Source organism: Oncorhynchus gorbuscha, linkage group LG09 (assembly GCF_021184085.1).
Source record: "Oncorhynchus gorbuscha isolate QuinsamMale2020 ecotype Even-year linkage group LG09, OgorEven_v1.0, whole genome shotgun sequence".
NCBI classification, from domain to species: Eukaryota; Metazoa; Chordata; class Actinopteri; order Salmoniformes; family Salmonidae; genus Oncorhynchus; species Oncorhynchus gorbuscha.
In genome coordinates this window covers 67,921,711-67,940,132 of record NC_060181.1, presented here as the reverse complement: position 1 = coordinate 67,940,132, position 18,422 = coordinate 67,921,711, and the positions used below count along the sequence as shown (strand labels likewise).

Genomic DNA, 18,422 nt, shown 5'->3' with positions numbered 1-18,422 from the left:
GCCAAATCAGTGACCAGCTGGGGGTTTTGATTGGTCAGTGAGTCAATCTGATTGCTGTGAAGACTCCGGTGGGTTGAAACAAAGGGCTATAAATTAAAATTTCTTCCTATTTCGTGATTTCCAATTACGATAGTCTCATTACTGTAACCCCCCCCCCGGGCTCGAGAGGCGAAGGTCGAAACATGACCCACCAAACCACTTCTTGACACCCGCCCGCTTAACCCGGAAGCCAGCTGCACCAATGTGCCGGAGGGAACTCCGTCCAACTGATGACCAAAGTCAGCCTGCAGGCGCATGGCCCACCACAATGAGTCGCTAGAGCGAAATGAGTAAAGCCCCCCCCTGGCCAAACCCTCCCCTAACCTGGACAACGTTGGGCCAATTGTGTGCCGCCCTATGGGACTCCCGATCAGTTGGTTGTGACGCAGTATGGGATCAAACAGAGGTCTGTAGTGACGCCTTAACTGAGAGGCAATCTAGTCACCTTTCTGTGAAATTTGCTGTTCTGAATCCAAAATCGGTGACCTATGTGATTTGTGTAAATCTGAGAAGTTTGGGATGGTGGGCTTTGGATCACTACTGACTGTAAGCGAACGAGTGATTCATGTTTGGAGCAATACTGGCTGTATCCAAGGCTCAGCCAATCGTTCACATAACAGAATGCAGCATGCAACTGAAGAGAATTGACAACCAATTTGCTAGTTACAGCATCCGCACCAGCTCTGGAAAGACTCGCTATGGTTTTCCCACCTTCTCCAATGGACCAGGTCCAAAACGAAGCTTAGCTGAGGGCTTGGACAGGGAGAGACTTCACGAGTGTCAGTATGAAAACGGTGGCCCATGCCAACAGAGGGATGATAGCCCAGGATGACACTCACCAGATGACAGGACCTGATAGTGGCATGGCAGTTTGCCGGTTACAGCAGCGCATCCCCTGAACAATAACGAGGAGGTAGGTGAGAAGCCTGACCACTTAGACGTGGGTAAGAAGGTGATGAAGTGTACTTTATGAGCTGTAACCGAAACGTCTGGCACTTGGAAAGTTTGAGGTGAGGGAGAAAGTGTGGAACAAGTATTGTTAAGTATCTTGCTAGCTTGACCTTATTCCCCGTTAGCTAGCCAGACTAATGTTGAGCAACATTAGCCAACTTAACTGATCAAAATAATTGAGTTTACGGTGTGAAAATTAGCTGGCTAATAGACAGACAGCCAAAGTTAATTCATCTGAAGTTGTAACATTGGCTAGCTACCATTAGTAACCTAACCAATTAGCTGGTACACGTCTCCTTGCCTTTCCCCAAGTTATAACACGTTAGTTGTTTACTTGACCCTGGCAATCTGTGTGAATGTAAACTAGTTACCTACTCTTTCCCCTCTACAGTATATGGTTAATTTTCAAAATGAGAGAATTGGGTGAAAATTGAATTGCTTGTTAATCTCAAGGATCGGACTTTTTTTTTATTTGTATTTTTTTTACATTTTTGCTTAATGTTCACCCACGACTGCGTGGCCACGCACGCCTCCAACTCAATCATCAAGTTTGCGGACGACACAACAGTGGTAGGCTTGATTACCAACAACGACGAGACGGCCTACAGGGAGGAGGTGAGGGCCCTCGAGTGTGGTGTCAGGAAAATAACCTCACTCTCAACGTCAACAAAACTAAGGAGATGATTGTGGATTTCAGGAAACAGCAGAGGGAACACCCTTATCCACATCGATGGAACAGTCGTGGAGAGGGTAGCTAGTTTTAAGTTCCTCGGCATACACATCACAGACAAACTGAATTGGTCCACTCACACTGACAGCGTCGTGAAGGCGCAGCAGCGCCTATTCAACCTCAGGAGGCTGAAGAAATTCGGCTTGTCACCAAAAGCACTCACAAACTTCTACAGATGCACAATCGAGAGCATCCTGGTGGGCTGTATCACCGCCTGGTACGGCAACTGCTCCGCCCTCAACCGTAAGGCTCTCCAGAGGGTAGTGAGGACTGCACAACGCATCACCGGGGGCAAACTACCTGCCCTCCAGGACACCTACACCACCCGTTGTTGCAGGAAGGCCGTAAAGATCATCAAGGACATCAACCACCCGAACCACTGCCTGTTCACCCCGCTATCATCCAGAATGCGAGGTCAGTACAGGTGCATCAAAGCTGGGACCGAGAGACTGAAAAACAGCTTCTATCTCAAGGCCATCAGACTGTTAAACAGCCACCACTAACATTGAGTGGCTGCTGCCAACACACTGTCATTGACACTGACCCAACTCCAGCCATTTTAATAATGGGAATTGATGGGAAATGATGTAAATGTATCACTAGCCACTTTAAACAATGCTACCTTATAATGTTACTTACCCTACATTATTCATCTCATATCGACTGCATCCTTATGTAACACATGTATCACTAGCCACTTTAACTATGCCACTTTGTTTACTTTGTCTACACACTCATCTCATATGTATATACTGTACTCGATACCATCTACTGTATGCTGCTCTGTACCATCACTCATTCATATATCCTTATGTACATGTTCCTTATCCCCTTACACTGTGTATAAGACAGTAGTCTTGTTAGAATTGTTAGTTAGATTACTTGTTGGTTATCACTGCATTGTCGGAACTAGAAGCACAAGCATTTCGCTACACTCGCATTTAACATCTGCTAACCATGTGTATATGTGACATAAAATTTGATTTGATTTAATGACACAAATCGAACTGCCTGTAGCTCAGGACCTGAAGCAAGGATGTGCATATTCTAGATGCCATTTGAAAGGAAACACTTTGAAGGTTGTGGAAATGTGAAATTAATATAGGAGCATAACACTAGAGCTGGTAAAAGATTTAAAAAATTGCCATCTTTGAAATGCCATATTCAAGCACAATTGCAAGGCACACTGCTACTAGATGGCAGCAGTGTACGTGCAACATTTTAGACTGATCCAATGAACCATTCCATTTCTGTTCAAAATGTTCTATCGAGTGCCTAGTTTTATTAGGGTCTCCTAATCCAGCTCTGCTACATTTTCAAGTTCATACTGTGCACTCTCCTCAAACATTAGCATGCTATTCTTTCACCTTGCTAGCTACTGTAAATTAGACAGTGCAGTTAGATTAACAAGAATGTAAGATCTCTGCCCATATCAGGTATGTGTGTCAAATTTTCTTGGTACTTAATGTCATGCTAATCCCATTAGTGCATGTTAGCTCAACCTGGATTCAAGGATCAAGTGTAGCTGGGCCTGGCTTGAGCTGGATGCCACTTTATAGTGAGATGAAAGGAACACTTTCCATCTTCCTCACTTTTTCAATACACTGGATTACAAGGGGTATGCAAGATGTTTCCCCCCCCCCCAGTGCAGTATTTAGGTGTGTGTTGGGTCACAAGTGTTCTGTTAAGGATTTCATGGCTAACTTCAATATTAGTGTTTTTTTTTCTCAAGTTGAGTCATTTGCAGTAAAGTCTAGGCAACAAATAACATTGGATTGCATTTACTTTTTTTTGCTGTGTTAGGTTCACATTAACCACTTATTTTATACTCTGATCATGTAGATCATTTTTGTTTATTTCCCCCTAGCAGGGATTTGTTACATGTTTCAGTGCTTCAGTTTCGCTCTAAGGTTGGGACCCCTAGCTCACCAACACCACTCAGAAATGCAGTACTTGGTGACCTCCTGTAGCATTGTTTACACAGAGGTGGGGAAATGGTGTACATTACACCACTTGAGATTTAATGTCAATCTCTCTTATCCAAAGGACATGATACAAGATTGTCCCAAATGGCTCCCTATGTAGTGCACCTGGGCCCTAGTCAAAAGTAGGTCACTATATAAGGAATAGGGTGCCATTTGGGACACACTCTTAAGTGTAATGATGTAGGCTACCATTGCCACCTGACAGACAAATACCCTTCTTCCTCCTGCTCCAGCTCTGCATTGAGACTTTCTCCTGGCAGACAATGGGCTCTCTCTGCCACGTATGTATCGCTAATAATGGTGTCTCTTATCTTAAAGGACAGAGCGCTGGATATATTTTTCTGATGGGGGGCCTGTGCTGTCAGTTGTAATTTAATTCCAGCTCTTCCATTAGCTTTGGGCATAGCTCTGCTCTAGGTAGTTGGCCAGTCTCTGTCGCTCTGTGTGTACTTATGTAATTCATTTCCATGCTCATTGTCAGCGGAGAGGAGAGTTATTGTCAAGAGACTTGTGCTTGCATTGTGAATGTGTGGGTCGCTGGATATAAAGATAGTACCTCTTCAATTACGAAAGTGAGGCTCAATCTACTTATGTAGATTTGTGTTTACATACACCAGTCTAATCAACTTCTCCATAGATCAGTGTCTGTATATTAGAGCGCTACCGATGTATCAGTTCACCGACATGAGTGTGTTTGACAGAGAATAATTTATGTTAAATGAAGACTGTCTATGCAGAAATCTTATTACCAAGTCTCAATGCTGTGAATAATAATTCCACATATCCCTTTGGAACCTCAGCTATTGTTGTCAACATTTGTCTCTTCTGTGTGTCTCAGGGATTCAGAGGGTCGTAAACTGTGTAAGAAAGTAAAGGTAGATCCCAGCTCAAAAAGTGGTGGAGCAGAACTCCTGCATTATAAGTGAGTATCTCAACGGTGACATGTACTTTACTGTATGTCCAGAGGCTTGTGATGCCACCTGTCAAGAGAACGACATGTACGAATATTCTCTAGGGAGCCATGCTAAACAAAGTCATCTACTTCTCTTCCCTGATTGAACAATGTGCTTGTCTCTTGCAGAGATGGGACATTCCATACAGAATACAACAGGCCTGCTACATACAAGGTAATTACTGACTCATTCATTGTCCCACTGTCCCCCAAGGTCTCAATCAACAGTAATATAATGTATTTATTTCAATGGCGTCTTAAGTCGACAGTAAATAATATGAAACATTGCAATTATTCAAGTAATATTTGTTTCCTGGTTAAATTAACGGGGGTTCATTGTCTCCTACTGTTTTTGTATGTTATGATGGTTCTCTTCCTACATGATGCCAATTGGACAGTTCTGCTTAGGCAAGACTTGATAATCCAATGGGTTTATGAGTGCTTTATAATCAGGGTGCTGGCATAAGAGTATCTGGAGTAATGGAGTGCTCTGCTCTGGGGTTGACCTTGATGTCTCTCTGGCCTGGCTAGCCAGCCCATTGGCAGGGAATGAGCCTGTGAGCACATCAATACTCATGGACATTAAGAAAGCTGTCTTGTCATAATATAAAAGGGTCCCCCCTTTTAAACTCAACGTTGATGGTCATTTGTCAGTCTGGTTGCTCGTCTTGTATTAAAGGTACTGTCTACACTATTCGGACTGGCCTTTGCTAGACCTCTACAATCTGAACATGTTAGTAGTAGCCTAGTTGGTCATGATATGTTAAGATGAGGGTTCTCACTAAGGTATTTATAGAATTCATTCTTCAAAATCAAGGAAATGTTTCATTATTTAACAGCTTTAACTGCTGTGTCATTGTCAGTATAAGTGTATTAGTTAGGGGTCAATGTTTCCTGTCCTACCTTCTGTCACTGGAGGCATATGGCTCTTCATGTTGGTCTGGAAGGCTTATCAAACTCGTTCTGAACCGTGAACGTGGGGAAATTGCTTACATGGTTACTTTACGATGGATGGATGAACATTGAGATGGCAGTTAATGCCATCTGCCATCTATTAGAACTCCTCCTGTTTTGTTTTAATATGAAGACTGGGATTAATTATGAAATGTCTGTTTAGCACTATGTCTAGACTCAAGGGTTAACCTCACGTTAATCTGTTACAGTATGCTAAATGTTTAGACTCTCTCTTTCACGTGCTCCTTCTCTCCAGTCCATGGTGGCGTTTTTAAAAGATCCCACAGGAGCCCCTCTTTGGGAGGAGAACCCAGAAGCTAAAGATATTGTTCATGTAGAAACTGAAAAAGTAAGTACAGAAATAACACTGTCTTACAACAAGGTGCATCTGCGTGGTCATGTTTTTACTGGCATGATATGGACACTTCAGTTCAGAATGGAAATGGGTTGAGATGGCAGACCTGGGTTAAAATGGGCATATTTGTATTTGAAATACTTTTCAATGTATTTTCAAATAGTGTGGCCGAAATCAACTACTTCTATTTGAAATAATATTTTTAAAATCCTATAAATGGCTTACTATTTGCAAATACCTGTTTCCAAATACATTTATTTTAAATACCCCTAGGACAAACAGACCTGGGTTCAAATGCGTGGAGTATTTAAGTATTTTCAAATTCATGGCAGCTTTCCAGCTGTATTTCCAAATACATTCTGATTTTCAAATTCAAAATACTTACTTCGAAATGCTTTTTGAAACAATTTGAAAATCCCTAAATATTATTTGAAGCCAGGTCTCGTTAATTACCTTCAACCCACAGACCAATGCCTTAACATCCCTTCAAAGTTGTACCCTCCAACCTTGATGCATCCCAAGCTGACAATGCAGATCAATATATAAACCACACATAAAAGTAGACTACACCAGAAAGCTGAATCTCTGCAGTTCACTTCAGTCAAGTTCAAACACAATCTATTAATGGGGCTTTGGTCTGACTGCAGTCGGCACTCTCACAGACAGCTCTCCAACAGCGAGGCTGACGCTCAATCAGAACCCAGCTCTGTGTACAACCCACACACACACACAGGAAAGTTATTTTTATTACTTGAGATCCTATTTTGCACTCCTCTACTTGGTGGTGTACCCTGCCTGGGGGTGTTGAGGGGTGTCTGCAGCATCTACTGAATGAGACTATGAGGAAGGATGACTAAAGAAATAGAGCTCACCCTCTAAGTGAAGCCTAATCTCCTCTCTATCAAAGGCATCTATTCAAACAGTCAACTTCTGATGGTGTATTGATGAGCAGGTTTGTCAGTATCAGTGTTCTTGTGATAACTCTTCGTGTTATGTCACACGCACAATTTCCATCTTCAATGAGGGACTAGCGTCATGTCGGAAAACAACAAACTTGGTTTTAAAGATGACTGGTCGCTTTGATTTTAGTGACCCATAGGAAGCCACATACTGCGGGAAAAGGACAGTTCACATTGTGTACGATGACCTCTGAGATCACTAGTTCTCTTATCTCACTCAGGACTTCAGAAAGCTTCTGAAGAGGGAGGAGAGGCCGATCCTTATGATGCTCTACGCCCCATGTGAGTCATCGCATACACAGACTGACACGCACCTGATTTCACATATTTACTTCTGATAAGCGCTCCTACCAATGCAGTTTAGAGTAAGGATAAGAGCAAATGGCTCCTATTGGTATATCATATTTTATGACTTGCATAGAATATACAGTACCAGTCAAGTTTGGACACCTGCCCATTCCAGGGTTTTTCTTTATTTTTACTATTTTCTGCATTGTAAAATAATAGTGTATAGACAAACTATGAAATAACACCTAAGGAATCTTGTAGTAACCAAAAAAAGTGTCAAACAAATCTAAATATATCTGAGATTCTTGAAAGTAACCATCCCTTGCCAGCTTTGCACACTCTTGGCATTCTCTCAACCAGCTTCCCCTGGAATTATTTTCTTAGTCTTGAAGGAGTTCCCACATATGCTTTGCACTTGGCTGATTTTCTGTCACTCTGTGGTCCAACTCATCCCAAACCATCTCAATTGGGTTGAGCTCCGGTGATTGTGGAGGCCAGGTCATCTGATGCAGCACTCAATCATTTTCCTCCTTGGTCAAATAGTTGTTACACATCCTGGAGGTGTGTTGGGTCATTGACCTTTTGAAAAACAAATGACAGTCCCACTAAGCTAAAACCAGATGGGATGGCATAATTCTGTGGTAGCCAAGCTGGTTAAGTGTGCCTTGAATTCTAAATCACTGTTTTCAGCAAAGCACCATCACACCAACTCCTACATGCTTCACCACCTACTCAACGTCTCACAAAGACACAGCTGTTGGCACCAATCTCAAATTTGGACTCATCAGACCAAAGGACAGATTTCCAATGTCCATTGTTCCTGTTTCTTGGCTTAAGCAAGTCTCTTCTTATTGGTGTCCTTTAGTGGTTTCTTTGCAGCAATTTGACCATGCAGTTGATGTTGAGATGTGCATGCTACTCGAACTCTGAAGCATTTATTTGGGCTGCATTCTGAGGTGAAGTTAACTCTAATGAACTTATCCTCTGCAGCAGAGGTAACTCTAGCTCTTCCTTTCCTGTGGTGGTCATGAGAGCCAGTTTCATTGAGCTTGATGGTTTTTGCAATTGCACATGAGCACTTTCAAAGTGATTGAAATTTTCCAAATTGACTGACCAAGTCTGTCTTTGCTTATTTGATCTGTTCTTACCATAATTTGAACTTTGATTTGGTCTTTTACCAAATAGGGCAATCCTCTGTATACCACCCTACCTTGTCACAATTTAGCTGAAATGCATCAAGAAATTCCACTAATTAACTTTTTTAACAAGGCACACCTGTTAATTGAAATGCATTCCAGGTGACTACCTCAAAGTTGGTTGAGAATTCCAAGTGTGCAAAGCTGTCAAGGCAAAGGGTGGCTACTTTCAAGAATCTCAAATTTAAAATATATTTTGATTTGTTTAACACTCTTTTTGATTACTACATGATTTCATAGTTTTGATATTTTCATTATTCTACAATGTAAAAAATGAAGAAAAACCCTGGAATGAGTAGGTGTGTCAACTTTTTACTGGTGCTGCACATCAGTGAACTCCGTCAAGATGGGGAATTAAACGTATATCTTGTCCCAAATGGCACCTTATGCCCTTAGTACAGTAGTGCATTTCATAAGAAATTAGGGTGCCATTTGGGACTTAATCTTACACTAAGCAGAGTTTTGGGAAGTGATGTAGTGGTAGCGGGAAGTCCCTTAAGATTCTCTTGGATTTTTCCTTTTCCCCCATGACTAGACTCTACAATTGCAGCTTGTCATTGATTTTGATAATCAGATGTATTGAATAAAATTGTTCATGAAATGTTCAACCAGGATCCTCTGGCCAAATTGGAAGCTCTAGAGTATATACTTTTTAAAATGTAAAAATAAAACTATTTCCAACTTTGTCATGGAGATTAAATCTTAACAATTGCCCATTTGTAGCTGTATAAAATAAAAACACCGGGTCCTTGGCATGAATGTTAATATTGCAGTATCATTTTTGTTGGGTCCATCTTGATAAATCATGCATTACTACAAAGTTCTGTTCATATTTATTGGTCCCTTGATAGAATGATGAAATGATCCTCTTATTCAGTATGTTGACAAGCTGACTGATGAGTCCTTAGAGCTTCTGTAATGTCTTCTGTTATTTCTCCTACAGGGTGTGGTGTCTGTAAGAGGATGCAGCCTGTATTTCAACAGGCAGCTACAGAGACCAAGGGTAAATTTGTAAGTAAACTCCTCTCACATTTTCGTTGTGTGAAATCTTAATACTTTGTTGCCTCTCTGAATTTGTTTTGGGGTTAGTTGTCAAGTAGTTATGTCCCAAACATTCTCAATTCTAAGACTGCTCAAATCCGTTCAGCCAGTCAAATTTAACAAAGTATTAAATTGCTTGCCTGTCTACCATAGCCCCTCTTCTTGGTAGAAAGCTACTTTGAATGCACTGAAGCTCTCCTTTAAGTGATCATGATTAAAGGGATACTTCAGGACGAAGCACTATCTACAGTACCAGTCCAAAATTTGGACACCTTCTCATTCAAGGGTTTTTACTATTTTCTACATTGTAGAATGGTGAAGACATCAAAATTATGAAAAAACACAAATAGGATCATGTAATAACTAACAAAGTATAAAACAAATCAATATATTTTAGATTAAGATTCTTGGAAGTAGCCACCCTTTGCCTTGATGACAACTTTGCACACTTGACATTCTCTCAACTAGCTTAATGAGGAATGCTTTTCCCACATGCTGAGCAATTGGTTTGAGGTCAGTGATTTGTGGAGGCCAGGTCATCTAAAGCAGCACTTTCCTCCTTGGTCAAATAGCCCTTACACAGCCTGGAGGTGTGTTTTGGTTATTGTCCTGTTGAAAAACAAATGACAGACCCACTAAGCGCAAACTAGATGGGATGGTGTATTGCTGCAGAATGCTGTGGTAGCCATGCTGGTTAACTGTGCCTTGAATTCTAAACAAATCACCAGCAATGCACCATCACACCTCTTCCGTCCTCCACGGTGGGAACCACATGCAGAGATGATCTGTTCACCTACTCTGTCTCACACAGACATGGCAGTTAGAACCCAAAATCTCACATTTAGACTCATCAGACCAAAGGACAGATTTCCACCGGTCTAATGTCCATTGCGCATGTTTCTTGGCCCAAGTGTCTCTTTTTGGTGTCCTTTTTTTAGTAGTGATTTTATTTGTAGCAATTTGACCATGAAGGCCTGACTCATGCAGTCTTTGAACAGTTGTCTGCTACTTTAACTCTGAAGCATTTATGTGGGCTGGTAACTCTAATGAACTTGTCCTCTGCAGCAGAGGTAACTCTGGCTCTTCCTTTCCTGTGGCGGTCCTCATGAGAGCCAGTTTCATCAGAGCTTGATGGTTTTTGCGACTGCACTGGAAGAACTTTCAAAGTTCTTGACATTTTCCAAATTGACTGACCTTCATGTCTTAAAGTAATGATGGACTGTAGTTTCTCTTTGCTTATTTGATCTGTTTTTGCCATAATATGGACTGCTTCTGTATACCACCCCTACTTTGTCACAACTGATTGGCTCAAACGCATGAAAGGAAAGTCCACAAATGTCACTTAACCTGTTAATTGAAATGCATTCCAGGTAACTACCTCATGAAGCTGTATGAGAGAATGCCAAGAGTGTGCGACGCTGTCATGGCAAATGGTGGCTACTTTTTTTGGTTACTATGTTATTTCATAGTTTTGATGTCTTCACTACTTTTTTTACAGTGTAAAGATAAACATTGGAATGAGTAGGTGTCCAAACTTGACTGGTACTGTACATCAGAACTGTCAAGATTTGGAATTAAACGTACGCCCTGTCCCAAATGGCACCCTATGCCCTTCATAGTGCACTACTTTTGACAAGTATGCAGAGATTTGGGAAGGGATGTGGTGGTAGAGATGTCCCTTAATGAACTCTAGGATTTTCCCTACAATGTAGAATAAAGGAAGAACTCTTAAATGAGTGTGTGCACAGCTGGGGTGTTACTTCTAAAATAATTAATAAAGTAACGTTTTATTTTTTTGGGGGGGAGGGGTGCACAAAACAATTAGGCAACGGGGCTCTTGGGCTGAAATAAAACATCTCAACAGAGGTGGACTAGTCAACCACAGATCGAAATCTCGTAAGAAACCCCCATGTGACCACCTAGACAAACAGACAGGGTGTTTAACACGCTCATCCCCTAGCAAAGCAGGCACAGCAGAAATTCTGGAGAAAATACACCCAGCCACCGCTTAGAAACACACCTTGCTGCATGATTCATCTTCTGTAAGAGAACTAAGTGTTCACAGCCGAGGGTCTGAAGGGAGAAAGTACACCCAGTGTTTAAACATACAGGAGAGGCTTCTTCTAGAGAAAACAATGTAATCACTCCGTGTGTGTGCCTCATGGAAAAGAATGGGTTCTGATTGAAGGTGTTGTGTGCGTCCCCAACACCACCCTATTCCCTATAAAGTGCCTACATGCCCAGGTCAAAAGTAGTACACTGTATAGGGTGCTATTTGGGACACATACTTTGTCTGATTTCAGCAAGGCAGGCTGATGAGTGAATAAATGAAGTCTCTTGTTTAGAGATTTGCATAATGGATGCATTTAGCTCATGTACACATGTGGAGTGTTCTGTTTTGGCTGTGTGTGGTGTGCGAAAAGTGATTTTGTTGCGCAAACAACGGCCAGCCAAGTCATCCGATCCAACACATTTTTCCCTATATCATTACAGATGTAGGAAGAGGAGATTATTTCTCCTGAAGTTTATTTTAGTTCCTCATCAAGCTTGAGTATGTGCCAAGTCTTAAGAGTCCAAATTGAGTCGACACCCAAGTAATGAAACATTCACATTATGAAGGCAGGGAACCTCACAGATTTGAACTAGATATGGCAGATGGGTTGCTTTTTGAATTGCCCTTTGAAAGCTAACCTAGGTAGATTATTACCATGCATATTTCATTGTCCCCTTTCATCTAACATCTGGTTTTCAGGTGTCATTCTGTTTACATGGTTTCCCCTCCTTTGAGTCATCGTCATTTAGTAGAACTTTGTGTTTCTATGATGAATTTCTATGATGAATTAACTTTGCGCGCTCCCTTTGTCTGGTCTTTAGGTGCTGGCTGGGATGAACGTGCACCCAGCTGAGTTTGATGGCCTCAAGCAGGAGTACAATGTCAAGGGCTACCCGACCTTCTGCTACTTTGAGTGAGTCTCTCGCTATAGGCCACCGTAAATGCGCACACACCACAACTCAGTCACTGCTTCAAATCAAATCAAATGTATTTATATAGCCCTTCGTACATCAGCTGATATCTCAAAGTGCTGTACAGAAACCCCAAACGGCAAGCAATGCAGGTGTAGAAGCACGGTGGCTAGGAAACTCCCTAGAAAGGCCAAAACCTAGGAAGAAACCGAGAGGAACCAGGCTATGTGGGGTGGCCAGTCCTCTTCTGGCTGTGCCGGGTGGAGATTATAACAGAACATGGCCAAGATGTTCAAATGTTCATAAATGACCAGCATGGTTGAATAATAAGGCAGAACAGTTGAAACTGGAGCAGCAGCATGGCCAGGTGGACCGGGGACAGCAAGGAGTCATCATGTCAGGTAGTCCTGGGGCATGGTCCTAGGGCTCAGGTCCTCCGAGAGAAAGGAGAGAATTCGAGAACGCACACTTAGATTCACACAGGACACCGAATAGGACAGGAGAAGTACTCCAGATATAACAAACTGACCCTAGCCCCCCAACACAAACTACTGCAGCATAAATACTGGAGGCTGAGACAGGAGGGGTTAGGAGACACTGTGGCCCCATCCGAGGACACCCCCGGACAGGGCCAAACAGGAAGGATATAACCCCACCCACTTTGCCAAAGCACAGCCCCCACACCACTAGAGGGATATCTTCAACCACCAACTTACCATCCTGAGAAAAGGCTGAGTATAGCCCACAAAGATCTCTGCCACGGCACAGCCCAAGTGGGGGGGGGGGGGCGCCAACCCAGACAGGATGACCACAACAGTGAATCAACCCACTCAGGTGGCGCACCCCCTGCAGGGACGGCATGAGAGAGCCCCAGTAAGCCAGTGACTCAGCCCCTGTAATAGGGTTAGAGGCAGAGAATCCCAGTGGAAAGAGGGGAACCGGCCAGGCAGAGACAGGAAGGGCGGTTCGTTGCTCCAGAGCCTTTCCGTTTACCTTCCCACTCCTGGGCCAGACTACGCTCAATCATATGACTCACTGAAGAGATGAGTCTTCAGTAAAGACTTAAAGGTTGAGACCGAGTTTGCTTCTCTGACATGGGTAGGCAGACCGTTCCATAAAAATGGAGCTCTATAGGAGAAAGCCCTGCCTCCAGCTGTTTGCTTAGAAATTCTAGGGACAATTAGGAGGCCTGCGTCTTGTGACCGTAGCGTACGTGTAGGTATGTACGGCAGGACCAAATCAGAGAGATAGGTAGGAGCAAGCCCATGTAATGCTTTGTAGGTTAGCAGTAAAACCTTAAAATCAGCCCTTGCTTTGACAGGAAGCCAGTGTAGAGAGGCTAGCACTGGAGTAATATGATCAAATTTTTTGGTTCTAGTCAGGATTCTAGCAGCCGTATTTAGCACTAACTGAAGTTTAGTGCTTTATCCGGGTAGCCGGAAAGTAGAGCATTGCAGTAGTCTAACCTAGAAGTGACAAAAGCATGGATTAATTTTTCTGCATTTTTGGACAAAGTTTCTGATTTTTGCAATATTACGTAGATGGAAAAAAGCTGTCCTTGAAATGGTCTTGATATGTTCTTCAAAAGAGAGATCAGGGTCCAGAGTAACGCCGAGGTCCTTCAGTTTTATTTGAGATGACTGTACAACCATTAAGATTAATTGTCAGATTCAACAGAAGATCTCTTTGTTTCTTGGGACCTAGAACAAGTATCTCTGTTTTGTAGAAAGTTTGCAGCCATCCACTTCCTTATGTCTGAAACGCATGCTTCTAGCGAGAGCAATTTTGGGGCTTCACCATGTTTCATTGAAATGTACAGCTGTGTGTCATCCGCATAGCAGTGAAAGTTAACATTATTTTTTCGAATAACATCCCCAAGAGGTAACATGTATAGTGAAAACAATAGTGGTCCTAAAACTGAACCTTGAGGAACACCGAAATGTACAGTTGATTTGTCAGAGGACAAACCATTCACAGAGACAAACTGATATCTTTCCGACAGATAAGATCTAAACCAGGCCAGAACATGTCCGTGTAGACCAATTTGGGTTTCCAATCTCTCCAAATGAATGTGGTGATCGATGGTATCAAAAGCAGCACTAAGGTCTAGGAGCACGAGGACCGATGCAGAGCCTCGGTCCGATGCCATTAAAATGTCATTTACCACCTTCACAAGTGCCGTCTCAGTGCTATGATGGGGTCTAAAACCAGACTGAAGCATTTCGTATACATTGTCTGTCTTCAGGAAAGCAGTGAGTTGCTGCGCAACAGCCTTCTCTAAAATTGAGAGGAATGGAAGATTCAATATAGGCCGATAGTTTTTTATATTTTCTGGGTCAAGGTTTGGCTTTTTCAAGAGAGGCTTTATTACTGCCACTTTTAGTGAGTTTGGTACACATCCAGTGGATAGAGAGCCATTTATTATGTTCAACATAGGAGGGCCAAGCACAGGAAGCAGCTCTTTCAGTAGTTTAGTTGGAATAGGGTCCAGTATGCAGCTTGAAGGTTTAGAGGCCATGATTATTTTCACCATTGTGTCAAGAGATATAGTACTAAAACACTTGAGCGTCTTTCTTGATCCTAGGTCCTGGCAGAGTTGTGCAGACTCAGGACAACTTAGGTTTGGAGGAATACGCAGGTTTAAAGAGGAGTCTGTAATTTGCTTTCTAATAATCATAATCTTTTCCTCAAAGAAGTTCATGAATTTATTACTGCTGAAGTTAAAGTCATCCTCTCTTGGGGAATGCTGCTTTTTAGTGAGCTTTGCGACAGTATCAAAAAGTAATTTCGGATTGTTCTTATTTTCCTCAATTAAGAAAGAAAAATAGGATGATCGAGCAGCAGTAAGGGCTCTTCGGTACTGCACGGTACCGTCTTTCCAAGCTAGTCGGAAGACTTCCAGTTTGGTGTGGCGCCATTTCCGTTCCAATTTTCTGGAAGCTTGCTTCAGAGCTCGGGTATTTTCTGTGTACCAGGGAGCTAGTTTCTTATGAGAAATGTTTTTAGCGGCGCAACTGCATCTATGGTATTGCGCAAGATTAAATTGAGATCCTCAGTTAGGTGGTTCACTGATTTTTGTCCTCTGGCGTCCTTGGGTAGGCAGAGGGAGTCTGGAAGGGCATCAAGGAATCTTTGTGTTGTCTGTGAATTTATAGCACAACTTTTGATGGTCCTTGGTTGGGGTCTGAGCAGATTATTTGTTGCAATTGCAAACGTAATAAAATGGTGGTCCGATAGTCCAGGATTATGAGGAAAAACATTAAGATCCACAACATTTATTCCATGGGACAAAACTAGGTCCAGTGTATGACTGGTCCAGAGACATGTTGGACAAAACCCACTGAGTCGATGATTGCTCCGAAAGCCTTTTGGAGTGGGTCTGTGGACTTTTCCATGTGAATATTAAAGTCACCAAAGATTAGAATATTATCTGCTATGACTACAAGGTCTGATAGGAATTCAGGGAACTCTGTGAGAAACGCTGTATATGGCCCAGGAGGCCTGTAAACAGTAGCTATAAGTGATTGAGTAGGCTGCATAGATTTCATGACTAGAAGCTCAAAAGACAAACATTTTTTTTTTTTTGTAAATTGAAATTTGCTATCGTAAATGTTAGCAACACCTCCGCCTTTTCGGGATGCACGGGGGATATGGTCACTAGTGTAGCCAGGAGGTGAGGCCTCATTTAAAACAGTAAATTCATCAGGCTTAAGCCATGTTTCAGTCAGGCCAATCACATCAAGATTATAATCAGTGATTAGTTCATTGACTGTAATTGCCTTTGAAGTAAGGGATCTAACATTAAGTAGCCCTATTTTGAGATGTGAGGTATCATGATCTCTTTCAGTAATGACTGGAATGGAGGTGGTCTTTATCCTAGTGAGATTGCTAAGGCGAACACCGCCATGTTTAGTTTTGCCCAACCTAGGTCGAGGCACAGACACGGTCTCAATGGTGATAGCTGAGCTGACTACACTGACTGTGCTAGTGGCAGACTCTACTATGCTGGCTAACAGCCTGCTGCCTGGCCTGCACCCTATTTCATTGTGGAGCTAGAGGAGTTAGAGCCCTGTCTATGTTGGTAGATAAGATGAGAGCACCCCTCCAGCTAGGATGGAGTCCGTCACTCCTCAGCAGGCCAGGCTTGGTCCTGTTTGTGGTTGAGTCCCAGAAAGAGGGCCAATTATCTACAAATTCTATCTTTTGGGAGGGGCAGAAAACACCAGTTTTCAACCAGCGATTGAGTTGTGAGACTCTGCTGTAGAGCTCATCACTCCCCCTAACTGGGAGGGGGCCAGAGACAATTATTCTATGCCGACACAGCTTCTGCGTGCATATCAGCTAGAAAGATATGTTGCGCTTGGTGATCTCTGACATTTTCATCCTAACATCGTTGGTGCCGACGTGGATAACAATATCTCTATACTCTCTACACTCGCCAGTTTTGCCTTTAGCCAGCACCATCTTCAGATTAGCCTTAACGTCGGTAGCCCTGCCCCCTGGTAAACAGTGTATGATCGCTGGATGATTAGTTTTAAGTCTACTACTACGGGTAATGGAGTCGCCAATGACTAGAGTTTTCAATTTTTCAGAGCTAATGGTGGGAAGCTTCGGCGTCTCAGACCCCGTAACGGGAGGAGTAGAGACCAGAGAAGACTCGGCCTCTGACTCCGACCCGCTGCTTAATGGGGAAAACCGGTTGAAAGTTTCTGTCGGCTGAATGAGATACACCGGTTGAGCTTTCCTACAGCATTTCCTTCCAGAAACCGTGAGAAAGTTGTCCGGCTGCGGGGACTGTGCCAGGGGATTTATACTACTATCTGTACTTACTGGTGGCACAGACGCGGTTTCATCCTTTCCTACACTGAAATTACCCTTGCCTAACGATTGCGTCTGAAGCTGGGCTTGTAGCACAGCTATCCTCGCCATAAGGCGAGTACAGCGACTACAATTAGAAGGCATCATGTTAATGTTACTACTTAGCTTCGGCTGTTGGAGGTCCTGACGAATCGTGTCCAGATAAAGCGTCCGGAGTGAAAAAGTTGAGGAAAAAATAAATAAATATATGAACGGTAATTAAAAAGTGAAAACCGTAAAGTTGTCAGGTAGCAAAATAGGTTGTCAACAAAACGCACAGCAACTCGAAAACAAGCCTGCAAGTTGTGTTCCATTAACAGGCGAGCCTAGTTGTGGTCAATTTGCATTGTACGGATTATGAATATAATTGTTCTGGTCCAACCATTTGCTCTGACAATCGTCCCATGGCTGAATCTAGTTGCCTATTCCGGAGTAAGGGCTTCAGAAATTCTCGCAGCAGGGAGGAGAGGGGGGGAGCTTCAGAGGGTTCTAGCAGCGGGGAATGTAGGTAGGATGGAGAGAAGGTAGAGGTGGTGGGTCTGTCTGTAGGCACTGGCAGACCTCACTCCCCCCTTCCTTCCTTACAGGAGGCAAGTGTTGCTCCAGATGTTCTGAATCTGTTTATCACTTAAAAGTTTCTTTGCGGTGTTGGTTGGGTCTTAACATATTCTGTTTGAAGCAGGCTCACAATGGGGGGCTGTGGCTGGCTGGGGAGGACATAGGCCTGGTGTCTAGTGGGTTCCTTGGCTGTTGGTTCAAAGATATCTGGGCATCTGGAGGTGTGCTTTCTCTCTCCATTGCATCAACATCCCCAAGTCTCAGACGTCACACATCAGGGGGTCCTAGAAATAAATGTCACGACAGACTCAAAGTGCGCTCAGACAGTCTGACCCTAGATCACCTCTGTCAACTCAAAAGGTCTCTTGTAAACGGTGTTTCTCTCAAACGCCTCCAGCCCTAATCCTCTCCAACTCAGCGTTAGGCTCTCATCTCAGGCCAGCCTCTACCTCCAGCCCAGCCTCAACACTTAGTAGCATTGTCCTCTCTGTTAAGTACTGTATCGTCTCTCTCAGCCCTTTAATTATTGATTATTGCCCAGGGGGGAGGTGGGGCTAATGACCATACAATACCATTGGTTACAGTAATGACTT

General features: G+C 43.0%; 1 protein-coding gene across 1 annotated transcript in view; it reads left to right on the top strand.

The window, feature by feature from the left end:
* Positions 1 to 18,422, top strand: part of LOC124043990 (protein disulfide-isomerase A5-like) — a 53,933-nt gene that overhangs the window by 13,272 nt on the left and 22,239 nt on the right. Inside the window, exons 4-9 of the mRNA XM_046363227.1 lie at positions 4,544 to 4,627; positions 4,787 to 4,832; positions 5,868 to 5,960; positions 7,147 to 7,207; positions 9,353 to 9,420; positions 12,325 to 12,416. Of these exons, the coding sequence (XP_046219183.1) occupies positions 4,544 to 4,627; positions 4,787 to 4,832; positions 5,868 to 5,960; positions 7,147 to 7,207; positions 9,353 to 9,420; positions 12,325 to 12,416 (444 nt within the window). The remainder of the gene's footprint in view (positions 1 to 4,543; positions 4,628 to 4,786; positions 4,833 to 5,867; positions 5,961 to 7,146; positions 7,208 to 9,352; positions 9,421 to 12,324; positions 12,417 to 18,422) is intronic.